General features: G+C 43.8%; 1 protein-coding gene across 7 annotated transcripts in view; it reads right to left on the reverse strand.

The window, feature by feature from the left end:
* Positions 1 to 1,617: 1,617 nt before the first annotated feature.
* Positions 1,618 to 19,549, reverse strand: part of pou2f2b (POU class 2 homeobox 2b) — a 62,119-nt gene continuing 44,187 nt past the window's right edge. For 2 of the 7 annotated variants that reach the window (XM_013910544.1, XM_013910543.1), the window contains 15 exons: positions 12,339 to 12,404; positions 12,109 to 12,143; positions 11,657 to 11,713; positions 10,703 to 10,822; positions 10,175 to 10,513; positions 9,715 to 9,820; positions 9,531 to 9,622; positions 9,265 to 9,411; positions 9,029 to 9,170; positions 8,724 to 8,872; positions 8,020 to 8,217; positions 7,684 to 7,919; positions 6,352 to 6,420; positions 5,926 to 5,999; positions 1,618 to 2,063 (listed from right to left, as the gene is read on the reverse strand). In XM_013910544.1, coding sequence (XP_013765998.1) covers positions 1,735 to 2,063; positions 5,926 to 5,999; positions 6,352 to 6,420; positions 7,684 to 7,919; positions 8,020 to 8,217; positions 8,724 to 8,872; positions 9,029 to 9,170; positions 9,265 to 9,411; positions 9,531 to 9,622; positions 9,715 to 9,820; positions 10,175 to 10,513; positions 10,703 to 10,822; positions 11,657 to 11,713; positions 12,109 to 12,143; positions 12,339 to 12,404 — 2,159 coding nt within the window. In that variant the 3' untranslated portion in view covers positions 1,618 to 1,734. Of the gene's footprint in view, positions 2,064 to 5,925; positions 6,000 to 6,351; positions 6,421 to 7,683; positions 7,920 to 8,019; positions 8,218 to 8,723; positions 8,873 to 9,028; positions 9,171 to 9,264; positions 9,412 to 9,530; positions 9,623 to 9,714; positions 9,821 to 10,174; positions 10,514 to 10,702; positions 10,823 to 11,656; positions 11,714 to 12,108; positions 12,144 to 12,338; positions 12,405 to 17,048; positions 17,172 to 19,549 lie in introns of those variants that run through there. The other 5 variants (XM_013910545.1, XM_013910547.1, XM_005731835.2 and 2 more) reach the window with 5 other exon arrangements.

Genomic DNA, 19,549 nt, shown 5'->3' on the forward strand with positions numbered 1-19,549 from the left:
TTATCTTTGAACTATTGGCACTTGGTGAGGGCTGAGATGAGGGTTTTATTATCACTGTAACGTATGTTCCTGCAGAGAAGGTTCACATTAAAAACAAGATGCCACGAAGACAGACACGTCCACGATGAAGATCAAGATCAGGGTTTCCGTCAGCGTATTGCAAGCCCCTCACGGGATCTCTGGGTCCAAACTGAGGGGCAAGTTTTTACTTTACTTATTTAAAGACTAAAGCTGTTGGCTGGGATCTTTTTTTGTTTTTGGGTTATGTAAACAAGGTTAACCGCGCTCTCCTGCTGGTATAGCCTACATTATTTTATCTTCATGTTAAGAGGAGAGAGAAACGCACTGTGCCTCCCTTTCTCCTGTTTTCTCACCATCGGCACAGAAATAGCAAAAGCCGCACCTACACAGTCCTGCTGTCCTGCCAGTAGGCCGTGCATGACGGCGGGCGAGGAGCCATTGAGCGCCACCTTTAACCGAGTGCCACCTTAAATCCCCAGCTGGACCCGACAGCTTTTTGTTCTCTGTTCTGGCGGAAACCCTGAAGATGACGATGACAATGACTCACACTCCAAAGCTAACACTACAACAGCATACAAAATAAATACCAGCTAAACCGTTCATAATGGCACTAATAAATAGTTAACAAAAAAAAAGAAAAGAAAAAAATCTTCTCAAAGTGTAAAACATGTCAGGCCTGCTATGAAGTTAAAGTCAAACTATCCTATGCTCTTGCGACCAGAGGTAGGTAAAGAGACTTAAACACACATGAAGATAGAGCAGGGCTGAGAAACATATCATACAATCGTATATGAGCTTTTACACAGCAGATGTTAGAAAATCATTCAAAGTAATCCAACATGCAAACCTATAGGAAACACATGAGCAGACGCAGACATGATGAGTCGATGCAGAATGGATGGGCGTGTGTGTGCATGTGTGCGTGTGTATGTATGTTGTGTGAAAGTAGCAGTAGAGTCCTGGTCCTGGATAGCTTCAGTATTTACACGTCCTTTGAATAAAGCTTTTCTCTCCGTATTTTTGGTTTTTGGTATTTGTGATTTTGGTATGGTTGTCGATTTTTTGGGATTTTTTTTGTTTTTTGTCATTGTGTATTCCTCCTCCGCCTCCTCCTCAGGTAAATTTTTGGTTTAAACGTATCCACCCCACTCCTCTTCCTTCAGACCCGCAGCTTTTCTTATTAATAATAACAACAATAAAAAAAAGAAAGCAAAGTCCTCCTCTTCTTCATTTTTTTTGTCCTTGCGCCATTCCTTTGTCATATAGTAAAGTTTTTCTTTTGTCATTTTTGGTTTATGCACTTCGACGAGCACCTCTACCATCTCTTTGTTAAAGAGTCATCGGTTTGCTTTCCTTCAAAGAGAAAGAGTGGAGAGGTGCCGTGTCGACATCACGTGTTCTTGACAAAAAGGTCCCACGTTGCCTCCTTTCCATCTTTGTTTGGGTTTTTTTTTGGATAGATAAAGATTTTTGGTTTCAATCTTCTCCTTTCTCTCCCTTCTCCCCTCTTTCACCTCTTTCCCTCCATCTCTCCTCTTTCATTCTGTGTATTTTTGGCATCGAAAGACTGGGAGAGAAGGAGAGAGAGAGCCATTGAGGAAAAGAAAAATAACGAAAGAAGAGCACAAGAGAGAGAAAGAGATAGCTTTGGTGTGAAAGGCGAGGTTATAGTATCCTCCTTCCTCCTCCTCTCTGATTGGCCCTTGGAGGGGGTCACTCGATCTTGGCCCCGCCCAGAGAGGGCGGGCTGTGTGCCATTTCGCTGGAGGAGCAGGAAGAGGCGGGGCTGGAGCAGGGAGAGGGGGAGCAGGGTGTGGGGCTGATACTGCTGGCCGAGGGGAAGGGCGAGGACTGGGAGACTTTGGCTACGGTGGTGCTGACCAGTCCGGCGTTGGGATTCTGGCCAATGTGGAGGAGGGCGGGGTGGTTGAGGAAGAGGGAGGAGGGGATGCCCCCACCTTGACCCCCGGATGCCCCCAGCATCACCTTGCTCCCACCCTCAAGAGTGGAAAGAGGTAGGTGGCCACCACTGGCTGCTAGGGCTGAGGCAGAGAGAGAAAAAAGGTTAATAAAATTGCCCACCGTGGCCAGAGGACACTTTCACAGTATATCAGAATATAAAATCAATACTATATTAAGTTTTGGCTTTTAGTATTTGTCTTTTTTTCTTATTTCTTTTGGGGATTCATCATCTTTAGTTTAGTAACAGTGGTCCTTCTCTCAGGCTTCTTCACCTTCCACTGCTGAACTAAATGACTTCCTGCAGCACAGATCCTACCCTGTGTTAGAAAAAAGTGGGAAATTCTTCTTTCCAAAAAAACCTAATGTCAGTCCCCATTTCAACACACTGGCAAGAGATGTAACAACTTGTTAAAAATAATCGAACATTGTGAAATATCTTCAGCGAGCTAATCTTAGGGGATCAGGTTTGCATCAGTTTAGCTGATCGGAGATCTGTGATTGGCTGTTTCATGCACAGACTGTACCAAAGATAGAGAGCTGAATTTTAATTACACTCATGTTTATGACTGTTTAGCATAAGGAACACTTTTTTTTTAAAGTGCTCATTTTACGCACATCTGCAGGCTTATTTTATTTTGCGGATTTACTGAAATAGGTTTGCATGCTTTTATAATTTCATGCTGCCTATTTTCACCCTGCTCTCTCGACAGTGAGGCAGCGTTGGTTACGTACATAAATAGCATAGCTGTCTAATAGACCTCACACAAAAACAAAACCAAAGATCTGCGGTCGATTGTGTACTATACAGCAAAACCAAGGATGCCTTTTTGATTGCTCCTTTATTCCCAGTGGGTCACCACAGCAGAGGGACCCACTTAGTTGATCGGGCACAGATCCGAAGCCCTTCCTGACTCAACTCTCCCATTTATCTGTGCTTGGGATTGTAGGAGTAGGACAAGGAGGAGTGAACTAGCAGGTGACCCCCTGAGGCTGGGCTTGGATGCCAAACAAATGTATTAATTTCACGACACTGTGGCAAAACCTGCAGCTTCGATGGAAGCATTAACTGCCTGTACAACTTCTAATGTTTGTTCTTTGGGAAAAGAAACATTTGTAAATACGGCCTTCTCTTAGAGTTACGCAGTAAAGAGCAAAAGAGAAGCAGAAAGACTGTAGCATTAGCCCTGTTAGTAATTATATTGTGATTTGTCTATTGCTGTAGCATCATCTTCTTCTTTCCATTAGGGGTCGCCACAGTGGATCATCTGCCCCAACCTCATCCTGTCATTAGCATCCTCCTCTGTCACACCAGCCCTCTGCATCTCCGCCTTCATTACATTCATACTTCTCTGTGGTCTTCCCTTTTTTCTCCTACCTGGCAGCTCCATCTCCAACATCCCTTTTCAAATATATTCACTATCCCTCCTCTGCAAACCATCTCAGCCTTGCCTCTCGGACTACATCTCCATCACTCCCAATAAATATCTGAGTATCTTCAGCTCTGCCTCCTGTTTTTTTGTGTCACCGTCTCTGTACATCATAGCAGGTCTCACTGCCATCTTCTTCTATTGTGGTTTCAAAAAAGGTAATGGAGTAAGTAATAAAAGTTCAGTTCTTCGCCCCTGCATATGAAACATTTTAGAGTTGCAGAAGCAGCTGAGCGAGAAAGTAAAATCAAGTCACCGTGTCTCATATGCTAGATCTATCTATCTATTCTACATTCTGTCAATGTTCTATGTAAATACATTTCTAAAGGTGCTGCTGACATGAAATTATCACCAGATGTCACTAACAACCCATCTAACCAACTAAAATCCATCTGTAATTAGAAAGTAATCTAGTTTAGTACCAGCTGGTGGCCTATAAAAAGATCTCGTACAATAAACATCTCATGATGGGTAAAACTAATGAGCACCTTCAAGCCCTTCACAACTTTATTGTTGCAGACATAGTGATGGCATTACAGAAGAAATTCTAATCTACTCAAGCTACCTGCGAGCATCTTTTGGAGTGAAAAGAATTATCAGAAGAGTTATCCAAGAGCCAAGGACCTTGAATCAGCAGGTGCCACACAGGACTTCATTGCTGAAGAAAAAGCATGCTGAAGATGATTTAGGGTTTGCTGAATAACATGGAGACCAATCATCTGAAAGCCACTGAAAATCTATGAAATGACTAAAGCTCAGAGACTGTTTGTGTGGAAGAACGGGCCAAAATCACACCTGAGCAATGCACACAACTAGTTTCTCCATACATGAGGCGTTTTTAGGCTGTCATTGCCAATAAAGCCTTTTGTACAAAGTATTAAATACATTTCAGTAATACTGTTACCCTGTGTCATTTACCATCACTACACATAACTTATGGACATCTGTGTTTTTTGGCATGTGTGGACTAGATGGGTTGTTACTGACATCTGGTGAGAATTTCATGCCAATAGCACCTTTAGAAATATATTTACTTGGAACATTGATAAGAAGGTTTATTCCCACCGTTGGCTCTGTATGATCATCGAGAGCAGTTATATTTAATATTATCATCTTGGCTTTGTGTTGTTTACCGCAAACGCTCCAAGAGAAATGTGTGGCCTTAAAGGGAAAGGTAATAAAACCGCTTTTTCCAAGACGGTGGGTGAACAGTAGGGCTGCACTGAGGGCCAAAATAAGGTACATTTATGCTGATTTATGCTGATTATTTTTAACTGTGAATTATGCAAAGCTACTCAAGTGGAGTCCGAGAATAAAAGCAAGGGGAAATAAACATAATCGGCCCCCTTTAAAGGAAAGAGGAAGACTAAAAGTATAACATGGGCACTTTAACAGAAGTATTTGGCTACCAGACAGCTCTAAAGTGGAGAATGTCTTATGTGTTGACTGATTTACAGCCTGTTAAGAACAAATTATGGTGGTTTTTTAGCTTTTCGGTGATAACGTTTGGTTTTCAGTGATGTTTTAAGATTAAAATCCCCTGTTGACTTTAGATACTCTGACAACAATCCATAAGTCCTCTGCCTGCTATTTGAATTACCGATATAAAAAGAACTTCACCTAAACTGAAAGATGACTTATGACGAACTTCCCAAACAGACTGCCTCGAAAAGATTTCTTCTGAGGTTTTCCCTCAAACTCTCAACATATTTTTGATGATTAGATAAAAAGATGAAAAGGATGCGTGAGACAGCATGAAGACAGAAACAAGCCCACACATTAACGTAAACCACCACCGTCACTTACACACAGACACTTGATGGGATGGGTTCATGCATGTAGATGATAATGTATGACAAATAAGTTTATTCCTCTTCTCTGCAGCTCTCTCAACTGTGGATGAACACACTTGTTTGCCCATTCATCCGTGTCTCCAGTCGGTAATCAGCGTGTGCGACCTGATTCACCCACCATGTATTAACTGTATTACTCATCCTCACACTTCTCTTTTTACTGCAGCTCCCTCCCCCTTCACGCTGTCACCCCACAAAGCGAGGTTAAAAACTAGCTCTGCTAAACTGACGTTAGCTGGGACTCTTCCCTGGTCACTCTTGTGGGACACAAAAGTTTTTTTGTGGCTATTTTTGTCTTGTTCTTGAGTGTAGGAAGGTTTATGTAGGGGTCCTGAAGAGTGTGCATTTGAGTTTTAACATTTATGTGTGTAGGTGTGTTTGAGAGGATGACTTCTCTAACAGTTTTAGAGGAGGAAGATGCACCGCCTTTCTGCTGAAGTTGGGTCTTTTTATGTATTCTCTGACCCTGAGACTGCTCAAGAAATGAAATAATACTGCACACCACCTCACCTCCACCTCAGCTTTGACCTTTTAATTTTATTCTGTTTATGAGAGGGGCTGAAGGCAGGCTTTGTTCCTCTTTTTTGTTATTCTCTCTCCTATTTTCCTTTCAATGTCTCTCTCTCTCTCTCTCTCTCTCACACACACACACACACACACACCTTGGATAGTGGCCAGGGGATTGTTACCGAGGAGGGCTTGATTCATCCCTGTGTTAACTCCCATCACAGTGTTCCTGTTGTGACACGCGCGCGCACACACGCACCAAGCACGACACATGTGCAAGCAGACACACAAACAGAGACAGGCAGAGGAGAAAAGGTGAGGGAGGGGAGGAAAAAGCAGGTTTAGTGGCAAGGACAGGCAGAAGGCAAATTCATCTCAGCACGTATAAAGAGCAGAAGTTTGCTGACTGTTGGCTGCACAAATGCAAACGAGGTTCGAAATGCAGAAAGAAACAGAGCAACCTAATGAAGTATTATTCATCTTAACACAGAATTCACATGAAATAATGAAGAAACACATCTGAACTGTCTAAAGTGTGTAATGTGTGTGTGTGTGTGTGTGTGTGCTTCAGTCGTATTCACCTCAGGTTTGCAGCAAAATCGGTGATGTAGTTAGACACGTCACCATTCTTTTTACCCATTCGCCATAAGCTGTGAACACAAAAATCACACACACACACACACACACACACACACACACACACACACACACACACACACACACACACACACACACACACACACAGAGTTAGCATGCACTGCTGCACAGGGGAAGCAGTGGCATCCAGCGGCATGCTGGGATATCAGTTAATGCTTATGTGCTCAGTCACTGTTTGTGTGTTTGTGTGTACAGTAAAAAGCATTTAACTACAAATTGCAGCTGAACCGAGCGTGGAGCAGTGCAGTATTGATTGTGAGCAGCGTTTGTGGAAATGTGTGGCCGTATGCAGTTGTGTTTTCAGACTGCAGATCAAGATAAATGATTAAAACCGATGATTCACCTCTGACTTCATGTTGCTGGTGGGTAAGGTTAATGTTCAACCACGCACATAGATTGATTTTAAATATTAATCCTTTGCATTTCATAATATTACTCATATTAAATGACTAATTAGTATTCGGGTTAATGATACAAGTATATGTAAACGTAATCCGTGTGAGATAAATATTTAGGCTTCAGGTGGCTCTAAATTTTCAGTCTAAGACCTTCTTTTTTGTCTACTTATGACTCCACATAGCGTCAGTGAGCACAATATACTTAACCTAATCATCTCAGGCTCATCAGCCCTATTCACTTTCTGTTTAACTATTTTGTTTATGAGAGGCAATCAGAAGAAAACTGGCCTAAAGGGAGATAAACTGAGGAGCTGCACAGGGAGCTGGTATAAGATAATTCAGGCTTATTATGAATTATTATGCAGAGCTAGTCTAGAGGGATATGGAGCTAAAAAGGAGCACAGCAGTTCCCCTTTTTTTCCTACACATATTTTTTGATGTATATTTTCTGATACTTCTGCTGACAGTGGAGGCGAATTAATCTTTTTTAAATGTGCTTGTCACAACTTTGAATTGAGTTATGTCCAAAATATTATATTTCCTGTTTGCAAAGTTTATTTTCTTCACAAGCACAAAACGGGTGTTGCCAATAAAAACTGGAACGTTTCTTTTTCTGCACTGAATTGCTGCTTTTAATTTTCCAACACTGCTAGCACCAGAGATGACGCTCCACGTTCAGGATCCACAGCAGTCAGTCGTCAAACTCAGAGAGGTATCAAATCTGTCAAAGACAGAACAACAGCTACGCCACATATGTCTCTCTGTCACTATCGTCAAACCTGCGTTTATTTGGGTGAAAGCTGCGGTGGTAAGAGGTGCTCTGAGGTGCTTTGCTGTGAAGGCCTCGTGGCCTCTTACCCTGTGTTAAGGTTGAGTGTGCTGTGGCTGGGGGTGGCCGGGCTGGCTGTGCTGCGGGGAGGAATAGGTGGAGGAGGTGGAGTTGCCGGGGAGGGAGTGGAGCTGAGTGGGGTGTGGGTTAAGCTGAGAGAGGGGTGGGTGGAGGTGAGGCTGGAAGTCAGAGGGCAGACGGAGGACATGGTGGTCACCGATGTGCTGCTGAGACTCGTCACGGCCTGTGACATCTGGCTGGACATCTGTCAGAGAGGAAAAAGAGGACAGCGGCGAGTTTATTACCGACGACTTCGATAAAAATACTTTTGGGAAAGTTGCTGCAATGCGTTCGACTAGGCGTACCATGTGAGGGCTGTAGCAGGGTGGCTTGTGCGCTGGTGGGGCTGTGGGGGGCTGGTTGGGCAGAGGAGGAGTGGCACTGCTCGGGTTGATGCGCTTCTCTTTTTGCCTGCGGTTGCAGAACCAGACCCGGATCACCTCCTTCTCCATGTTGAGTTGCTCGGCGATCAGCAGGATCTCCTCTGAGGTAGGCTTCTGGTTCTGCAGAAGGCGGCATGATGGAAAATATTAACAACGGCAAGATGTGAAGAATTTTCACAACCACAAAGAATGAAAATCTGAAAATTACAGAAAATAAAAGGCTGTGTACACAAATTACTTTACTGTCAGGTGTCTAATGAAGCTGAAGGCTTCATTTGTCAATGTGTTTGTTACAAGTGCTGCGAGGCTGACAACAAAACCATACACAGTGGTGACAGGAAACCACAAACATCTTTATTTGTACTTAAAAACACTTTAAGAGGGGCGAAGCCAGCTACTGTCAGATCAGTCTGCCTCGGTGGATCTTGCATTTGGGGCAAGATTAAGTATTATTAAGTAAGTATTTCGGTGACTTTTTTAATATTTTAAAATCCACATTTAGTTGTTTTGTTTTTTTTGGTGTATAACCTATGAGCAACACCAACATAAAAGGGATAAAGATAAAAGAGTCCTGTGTAATACAGAAAAAAAGACAGTCACTGTAATAATAAGTTGACTCATCTTACCGTCATGAAAGAGCGCTCCAGGGCCACACGTACATTCGTCTCGATGCTGGTTCTCTTCTTTCTGCGGCGCGAGGGAACGCCGTCGAAGCCCAGAGAGGGTGAGGACAGGGAGCTGGGGCTGGGCAGGGTGCTGTCTATGGACATGGTCTCTGAAGGGCAAATTCACCAGCACGTTCACACAAGCTTAACGTTCAACTGACAACAGTCATAACACCTACTCTGTGCATCTGCAGTTCTTGGAAAATACTGTGAATCATCTCTATCTCAATCTGATATTCCAGTTTGTGTGACTGCAGTGATCTCACCTGCATCATTCAGCCACTTCTCCAGCAGTGGCTTCAGCTTGCACATGTTCTTAAAGCTCAGGTTGAGGGCTTCGAAGCGGGAGATGGTGGTCTGGCTGAAGTCATTGCCGTACAGCTTCCCCATGGCCAAGCCTACATCTCCCTGATGGACAGATTAAAAGCAAAAGAAATTAAAATGTATTCACCAAAAAAAACCCAAAGCATGTAGTGTTGGTGTAGAGGGGTGTCTCACTTACCTGTGTGAAGCCTAGTTTGATGCGTCTTTGTTTGAAAGTGCGGGCAAACTGTTCCAGCTCTTCGAGGTCACTGGGGTCCTCGGGGTGAGAGGTCACGGAAGGCACCGTGGTCACACCTCCACCACTCACCTCCACACCCTTATCTCGCTGCAGCGGGAGGAGTGAAAGTGAGAGTGAGACAGAAACAGAAGTGTTTGTTAATGACTCGTGCTGCTGAGGCTGGGTTTTTCTTTTCCACTGACTAAAGCTTCAAAGTTTCCTTGTACCTGTGCCTGAAGCCCCATTCTAGTCGGAGCAGAGAGCAGGCTCCCTTGGTTTTGCTGAGGTAGCGGAATAAGATTTGGTGTCGATAGGAGTCCTAAAGAAGAAAAGCAAAATATGAGTTCTGTGTATAATTTGTGTCTAAATGACTGTATCTATAAGTTATTCTGCCATAAAGGGCCTCCCCACCTTGCTGGCTCTGCTGTGCCTGTGGAAGGAGGAACTGGGCAGGAGACGGGAGCGGGTGGCCGGGGACCAACACCAGCTGCTGTAGCTGCAGCAGCTGCTGAATGTCCTTTCCAGTAGAGAGAGAGAGAACGGACACATCAGACAGACGATAACATTTTGCAATTCTACAAGCAGAAGGACGGCTTAGTCACATCAAAATGTGCTCGTATGTTATATACGGTTCCTCCAGCTCAGGAAAGGAGGTATATGAAATGTATACCAACAGAACGCGTAGAAGCGAAAGGAAAAACTTTTTCTGTCACGTCAGAGTTAAGAAAAGGAAAATGTGTGCGTTCATGCAAGGTGGAAACTGTGAATCACGAAATCTACAGTAGACATGCATTATGAGCTGCTCCATGGATTGATAGCGGCTCCTCAATCACGCCGCTCATCAGGAAGTGGCTTTAACGGCAGCCAGTACCTGGGCAGTGAGCTGGATTGGCTGGGAGAGGGTGAGCTGGGATGGAGGAGGTGGGACAGGGACGCTTTGGGCGCTCTGCTCCTGTGTATTCTGTCCCTGGGACTGCGACTGAGTCTGCTGCCCCGACTGACCCACTTGCTGCTGTTGTTGTTGTTGCTGCTGCTGCTGGGCTTGCTGATTGGCTGCTGCAGCTGCCTGAGCTTGCTGATTGGCTTGGGCGGCTGCGTGGGCAGCGTGAGCTGCATGGGCTGCATTGGACTGCTGCACAGCTGCAGCCAGGAGCTGCGCTTGAGCCTGCTGCAGCAACAGCTGCTGCTGCGCCGGCAACAGAGCTGTCAACTGGTGGAAAGGACGAGAGAAGAGAGGAGAAGCAAGGAGAGGAGAGGATTAAGAAATCAAGAGTGGGAAATGCACAAAGGTGACAAAAGAGGGAAACAAAGTGTTCAAAAAGCACCACCAGAGGAGCGAGCGAGGCAAAAGCAAAAGCCAAGTGCGTGTCTGTGTGAGCATACTACAAGTCAGTCTTACCCCTGCTAACTGGGAGCCGGTCAGCATGAGCTGTGTGTGTTGCAGAGCAGTCTGTGAGGGGGTCGGGCCGTGAGAGGAAGGGAGGGCTGGGGACATGTCAGCACACTCCTCCATCTTATTCTAAGATGAAGACATAACAGCAAAGCATATACAGAAATGGAAACACGGTTAGAGGGCCAGCGCTAGAATTAAAGCTCGATTTGATATAAACGTGTTTGTAATTATCCAATCGAGACTATGCAAGCAAATGCCATCCTGTCACAGATATCCATAAGTTAGGAAAATATTAAATATCTTTGGATAATATTGGACCAATTAAGTGCTACTTTAACTCAATTCTAGAGCATGAGACTATAAGAATTTATCCATGTTTAAGACACATAGCTCACTAGGATAAATCATTAGAATGTCTTAAAGCGTGCAATTTCCTCGAATGCTTCAAATGTGTCCCCAGTCTGTGTGATAAAATACAACTCCACTAGACTTTTTTCCCCTGTCCCATCCTTCTCAAAGAGTTGATCTTTCCTCCCAGACCCAGCCATGTTCAGACAGACAGAGGGGATCTTTTCCAGCGTACCTATTTGAATATCTCTTGTGGTATGCAAATAGGGAAGATTTTACCTTTTGGTGAGAAGTAATATTTCAGATTTACTTCAGTACTGAAAAGGCTTTGTGAAAAACACGAGTGCCATCATACTCTCTGCTCTTTGCAAACGTGTTTACATTGGGGACTGGGTGGAGAGTCGACACATTATCAACCTCAACGTCGAGCGTGACAAAAGAGTAATTCAGTGCATAGAAATGAACACAAAGCTGAAGCAGCCGTACCGTCAATAAAACCCAGCGTGTGACGTTGAGACACAAAAGATGCACAAACGCAAACACAGGCTCAGACACACACACACACACACACAGTTCAGTAATGTGGACACACACGCAAAAGCACACACTCACCTTGGTGCTGCTCAGGTTTGGTGACAGAGGAAAAGGACAGGCTTTCATTGACTGAGTCTAGAAGAGAAGAATTAGACACAGTCTTAGAAATTACTTCAAAATGCATCATATTCCATCTCTGCTAAAAGAAAAATGGATATCTGGATTCCTGACTGTGTGAAAAGTTAGCTTGCGATGTTACTTGCAAATAACTGAGGGACTAATCGATGGGGGAAGTGATGGTTAGTTTGTCTGGAAGTACCGACTTTTGGTGAAAACAGATAAAAAAAAAAGAAAGGAAAGGCAGGTTTGATGGAGCTTTTTTATCAAAATGTTGCAAGTAAATATTTTTTTTTATGTCAGACTCTGTGCTGGAGTGTGTGTGCAACACTGAATCTTCTTCTTAGGTGGATCAATCAGAAAAAAGATGAAGGGGGGGGAGATGAAGGTAAATACACAGGAGTCACATGTACCTGATGATTTGATTCTGGTCCATTCCGCTCTGAATCTGCGTGGGTGGCAAAGGAAAAAGTGATAAATGACATCTTCATCACTGCATCAACTTACAGCTGCAATTTCCGAAGTCATGCATGTGTTGCTCTTTTTGTTTTTTTGGGTTTTTTTAACATATATATTCCGCATTAAATCACGTGTACGTGTGCGTGTGTGTTTGCCGTCTGCCTCTCAGACCCTCGCCGCTTACCTGTGCCCTCCAATGGTGAGTCAGCCCCGACTTTTTCAGCCTCTCCTGGCTTTGACATCCTGATATCTGTAACAGGAAAGCACGCAGATAAACAAGTCAGACAGGCTGACTCCTAAATATGTGTCAGATAAAAAGTGCAGAGAGCGACAGAATAACAGAAGAAGCAAGCGGAGACAATCTAGATGACAGAAGGGAAAAGAGTACGGCCAGGGCGCTCATCTCAGATAGGTTAGGGTTAAATGTTTTCAGGTCACAGCCTGAGCCTACACACTGTACACCACACAATGTAGCTGAATCATTCACTGAGCCCACATTCATTCATTCTTTCTTTCCAATTAGTGGTTTAACATAAGAGTAGGTTGACCCAAGGTGTCTGCTCGTTCTAAATTTAACTCAAGGTGTTTACGTGGGAGACTTGGTGTACTAAAAATGTCTCACACTGTGTGTCACTCATTACAAGACCACATCACTTCCTGGTTGAATTGGGACAGTCCCTATAGCAACAGCAATGAATGGAGGGAGACAATAAGCTAAAGGCTTTAATTACTTTATTACACAAAAACACGGGAGCATTTTGGTAGCAGGGTGTACAGGAAAGATGGGACTGAAGATAATTAGTGTGGGTGAGCGGGTGTTTATATATAACTACACACACGTGTGTGTGTGTGGGTGTTTCTCTAGCAGTTTTCTTTCTATGTTACAGTACAACAGTACCATTTTATTATAAAAGCCTTTTTATTTGTCTGAAACCACAAACTGTTGTGTCCATTTGAAACCCTTTTTTTCCCTCCTGCTCTGACTCCTTAACATGCGCACACACAAACACACACAGATACACAGCGCTACTTCCCTTTTGTGAAAACATGCAAATCTGCCCAACGACCAACTAATTATATCTGCCACCTGCATAATAAACTCTCAGTCTCCCTCCTCCTTTTTCTCTCTACTCTTTCCCCCCTTCCTCTCCTCTTTATGTCTCCTCTCTTCATCCTGTAGTCTCACGGGCTGCACATGACATAAACTGTACATCTTCCCTCTGCCTTTTATCAGCATGACACCTTAAATATAGAAAATGTCCAACAAGCAAGTGGTCAAGCATTGTTTTCGCCATCAGGGGGCAGTAATCACACACGAAGAAGATGCTCTGCTGACCAACACTGACCCCAGGCCAGTTTTAAATTAGCAAAGCATCAGTAAAGTGCAGTCACTAATCGTAAAAAGTGATACCGATCAAGAGTCACTCCCTTATCAGATGTTCATTCAGCTGCAGAAACACATTCGTCTCAGTGAAACAGATGTGAGAACAGTGGACTTTGGTACACATAGTGTCTTTAGGGAAAGGGGGAAGTGATGATCAGCTTGAAAAGCGCCATTCTGCTGCCAGTGGCTATAACCCTGTGTAAATATACACACACACACACACACACGCATGTGCATACACACACACACACACTGACTGCAGGATTTCCCTTAAATAGCTGAAGATAAATCGGTCACCCAACGATGCGGATGCAAACATCTGGTTAATATATTATTCTGGTCAGTTTGCGGTTATTCCAGCATTTCATTTGGCACCTGCTTTCAGCGTTACGTGATGTGGCTATTAGTGAAACCAAAAAAAAACAAAACTGCCCAGTGTTGCTCAACTTCTGACAAAAACCCACCGAATATGCACAGAAATAACATCTTCCTCTAAATAATCACAAATTTTTGCCACGCGTAACAAACTGTACCCCACAGCAAAAATCTATAACACACTGTAAAATTTCCACTTCTTCCACATTGGGCCCTGTTACACTGCGATCTTCAGCGCGTGGAGTGTACAATACTAAAGCCAAATCCCCCTCCTCATATAAAATGATTGCCCAGCTCATAAAACCGAAGTAATGCAGAGCTCCCAAAGTGCTGCCTATCGCACTGCGCTGCCCCGTCGCAGGACACGGGGAGAAGGTGCGCGTTGATTCATGGTTAAAAATGGTCTACAGACAGTAGCATGGTGGATAATGTGGTCAGTAATACAGTGGTGGGACAGTATATCAAGATGTAGTGTCTTTTTCTCACTTCCCCTCCCGACTTCCCCTTGTACCGGGTTGAGCGCAGAGTGCTAAACCCAACACTTACTGTCAGCGAGGCTATTAATATTAGCCTGCTCTCTCTCTCTCACTCTCTCTTTCACTCTTTTAAAACCTCCCTCTCTTTTACAACACACTGCTGCACACACAAACACAAATAATTTCGTGTTGGGGTGACTTACACACTTTGAACATGTTTAAAGTGTAAGCGGAGGACGCATCTCTTGACTGTTTTTTTTTTTTGCACATGTGGTGCAAACTGCATTTACTGCAGGGATAAGACAGTGCTTCTAACAGGTTTAATTGCTCAGCCCGGTCATTGTTGCTCCACTACAGCATATGCAGCCCTTGGAGTTAAACAGTAGAGTTCAGAGTTGCTTCACCATACTGAGTGAATCCACAGCAGAGCAAATTTAATGCTGTATAATCCTGTGTCATGAATAAATGATGCAATAGAAAGGAACAAGGAACAACAGTGCCTGTGCTCAGTCTGGACTGTTTCTGTTATTCTCCTCTGGGTATTTTGGCCGAGATGAAACTCCACTGCAACCCCCCTCCCTTCCCCCCCTCCCCACCAACTCTTCACCCAACTTCCTGATTCAGGACATAACCCCAGCGCCAAGGGGGGTGTCTGGGAACTGGAGTCATAAAACTTACTAACTACAGATTTGAGAAGCCGAGCGGTGCTGAGGGTTGCCGAATTTGATTGCAAAGAAACATTTTCCATTTAAAAGTGAATGTCAAAGAGTCATGTCAACACCAATCGCATATCTGTGCCAGGATGAGACAAGCAGGAAGAACATGTTAGTGTCTAAATTGTTAATATAGTAATGATAAAATATGAGGCTGGACAGATATTAATAATATTAGAAATAATAATAATAATAAAACGATGATTTAGGAATCAAGAGAAGAACTCAAGCTGAAAAAACAAATACAGTGAGAACCTGAAGGAACAAATTTGGGATGCCACAACAAGACCATAACATGTCATGAGGGTCTCTGCTCTTGTCAGTTTGGGTCGTTTGTTTAATCTAAGTTACTATTGTTGTGTTTTTTTGTTTGTAACACATAAAAATGCCTCATACAAGTGAATAAAACACATGAATGTAACCAAATGCTGCTGGAACTGAGAGACAAAGGTCACCACCACATAATGCCCATAAAATCATTTTTTCCCACTTCTACAGTGTAAATAAATTTTTTTTACAGATGACAATGATGTACTTTGACCAGATTAATAAAACTGAGTGCTTTCAAATTTCCACACTTAATTTCCCTCATTCATTTACTTTCAATGTTTAAAATGAGCAAAAATGATTAACTTTACAGAAAACCTAAACACGGCTCACGAGGTGACACATCAAAAATAATTGTACAAGATTATTCCCGATATACACGAATGTTTACCGCACTGGCTTTCCACACCGGTGCACCTTTGTGAAGCTGTGCGTTACATAATCTGGCGTGATGTGCCGTTTGTTGAAGTTTGCGAGAAGGACATGTCACTTTGGTCAGAGTAACTTCCCAGAGGTCACAGCAGTGACCACATGAGGTTAAGGAGTGACTCTGTGAATGTTGTGCCGTGAATCACTCACTGATAAACCGTGAACATCACAGATCTTATATATATATATATTTTTTAGAAATTCTATCTCGACGACAAAGACTGAGTAATGTGAGCTAATTGACATTTAGAAATTGTATTTCGGGTAACGGGTGAGTCAGCTAACTGCTTGCTGATCTCTCGTAGGTCGTCGGTCAACCGAGACTTTGTCTGCCTGTTCTCATAGGCTGTGCTGAGCGGACCACCCAGACGCAGAGTAGGAAGAGTTACACTATTCCTACTCCGCATTATTTGTAAATGCTGAGGCTAAAAAAAAGGGTTTTTTTACATAACTGTCCTTAAATCAGAGAGTTTGGAATTCATTGACAGACTTGAAAATGAGCAATAATCAATGCAATGCTCCATCGCACACACAAAAACACAAAGTATCCTCCAGCTTTAAAGATGCACTTTATCAGAAAAAACATCTGTAAAGTGAACACACAAGTAACGGCGCTCATCACTGGAGAGAAAGCGTTTTGATGATGGACAATGAAAAGTAATCTCAGTACAGAAACACAGTCGAGCTGCAGGAGTCGCCTTTCATTAGCTGAATGTTAGAAAAGACTCTTCAAATAAACTTTTCATTACATTTTCCTCAAGGTTATTTAGCATTCAATATTCAGTTTAAACACGCACACACACACACACACACACACACACACACACACACACACACACACACACACAAACAGAGGCATGCTACGGGCTGGTGAAGTGTCTGACCTTTGCCTATGCAAGAGACAGGCGTCCACTCATCCATCCATCCATCCACCTCCCCTCCATCCCTCGTACCACCTCTCACCCTTTGATGTTCCCCAATTAGCTGAGCTTGTTAGACCCACTGGCATTAATCAACAGCATATCACAATCTCTCACACACATACACACACACACACACACACACACACACACACACACACACACACACACACACACACACACACAGGTCCCTCTAACTCACGCAAAGCTTAATTGGTCTTGGTAAATGAAGGCCAGCAACGATAGAGAGCTGCACAGACAGTCACTCACCTGGCAACCACATACTGGAGAAGTCCTTTGCTGCTATTGCCGCTGTCTTGGTCATATCTGCGAGAGAGCGTATACGCGACCTAAAGAATAACTCTCACTCTCCCTCTCTCTGTCGCTCTCTAACCAAAAGGAGGAGTGTATTAAATCATATGGTTGAATTACTCTTCCCCTCTCTTCTCTCTCTCTCTCTCTCTCTGTTTCTCTCTCGCTCACACATGCACATGACAGTAGTCCACACCCCCCAAGCCCCACCTCCTCCCCACATCCTGCAACACACAGGAAGTAAGCCTCAAAAGAGTAGGAACTGTTCTCAAAGAGGAGAGAAAAATACAAAAAAGATAAAAAAGAAATTGGAGACACGCAAGAGGTTAAAGAGTGGGAGAGAGTGAGTGAGTGAGCGAGGAGATCGAATAGATAGAGGAGTTGAAAAGGAGGGGGATGATTGGTGCCGTCGGAAAGTGATGGCGCGGCTGGAAACAGCCACTCACACACACACTCACGCTCACTCACTCACTCACACTCACACACACAAAGGAGAAAAACAGTGGGTTTGACATCACAGACGACTCTATGATAGATTTATATACTATAAAACCCAGCGGAGGATCAAAACTTCTCCAAAACTCAGCTGATCACGTTCCCCCCCCCCCCCTAAATTCTACGCCAGATCTTGCAGTTTTATCAGTTTACCATGAGTCACGGCTCCCGCGCCCCGGTCATATCTATGTTTATGTCTGACGCTGGGACTGCCATTAGAGAGTACACCAGTGGGCGTAAGGTGGTCTGTCGAGGGAGGTCGACACCAACAAGAGAAGATGTGAGACATCCTCAGCTAAGTATAACAACCACAGCTCCACTCTAAGCCGAGAGGAAGGAAAAACTCAGTCACAACACTCACTGTACCACTGACCACGCCACAGTGAGTGCTACACCACAGAAACCCACAACGTGAATCTCTACACGTGATGGGTAGATGTGGCACGAATGTGGAACATGGAAGATAAACTATATACGCGTTGTTATCAGTGTCGCCCACAAGGATTAAAAGGCTAAGAGGTAAATAAGTGAAAATCTGAGTCCAATGAATGATCATATGGAAGCAGATCAGCGTGTTTCAGCATTAATACTGCCTACGGTTTCACATCTGTGTCAACGTGCTGCCCTGGCAGCAGGATGAAGCGACCACAAGGTGGCACTCTTGATTCTCTAAAGCTGATGAACGAACCATCCACAGACGAGAAGTCAGAGCACCGCTCCCCTCCCCGTCCTTCTCCCTTGGTCCGAGTTCACTAATTCAAAAGCTAACGGCAGCAGAGTTCCCAAGTTTAACCTTATAAATACTTTATGTGGTGATTTACAACAGCCCAATGTACTCCTGGATAGATGCACAGTAAGAAGTGCATACAGCACTCCACTGGAGGTGCTCAGTTATACAGAGACACAGTTTTGAATTTGTCCTGAATCACAAAAAAAAGAGACTGAGGCTACAGCTGTCCATATATGTTGTTACAATAAAGATCACATCAGGATCAAGACTGTGGTGTGATGGGTGAAGAACTTCCCAAATATACAAGATCATTTAATAAATGATTATTTATCGAAATTAGATATTCAACAGAAAATAAACTGTATAACATGAAAAATCAATCCCTCTGCTACATATTAAGGACACTTTATCATTTTCTTAACCACCCGAGATGATCAAATAAAACTAAGAATGCGAGGATGTGTATAAATTAGTTTTTTGCTGGCTCTTTCTGAGACCGGACACCAAACCGACACTCAGGCCTGAAACACACCTTCAGTTTTATCTGAAGCACACAGCTCTCCCTTCATTAGGAGAGCATATCTGCGTGTCTGTTAGTAATCAGCGGTGAGAGAAGGAGGGTTTGTTTGTGAGGGAACCGACCCAACAGGCCCGTCCAAGGACAGTGACAGACTGTGCGTCGCGGAGGAGGCGGTCCACTGGGTCAGAGGTCATGTGGGCACCCTGGCTTTGGCCGTGACCTTTGTTCAAACCCCAATCTACGCAGATAACTACCAGTGTATGTGTCTTTGTGTGTTTTTATGTGTATGTGTGTGTGACAGGAGTGCTGTTGGAGTAGCCCTAATAAGCGGATGGTGAATCGTGTGCTCTGTGTGTGTGTGTTATACAGTTAATGGCCAAGAAAGCCCAATCTTAGCCATAATGGGGACAACACATAGCATTAATGGACCAGCAGCAATTACATATTCATCTTATTGCTAACAGCGAAAACTGAATAAATAATAATAAACAGCCAAATGTGCAATATTTTGGTGCGTGTTTTTGTCGACCACTAGAAGTTAAGTTTATAAGACAATAAACAAACACGCAGTTACATGCACACACACGATCTGATAGCGGGACCCCGGAGAGGAGGATAAGGGGAGGCTGAGTTCTCTGGAGCACCATCAATCACTTCACTGTCAGACAGTTAGGGAGAAGTAGCGAGGGAGGATTGGAGGTTACTTGGGGGGGG

The sequence above is a fragment of the Pundamilia nyererei genome, unplaced genomic scaffold, assembly GCF_000239375.1.
Source record: "Pundamilia nyererei isolate P.nyererei 1_Seehausen unplaced genomic scaffold, PunNye1.0 scaffold00045, whole genome shotgun sequence".
NCBI lineage: Eukaryota > Metazoa > Chordata > Actinopteri > Cichliformes > Cichlidae > Pundamilia > Pundamilia nyererei.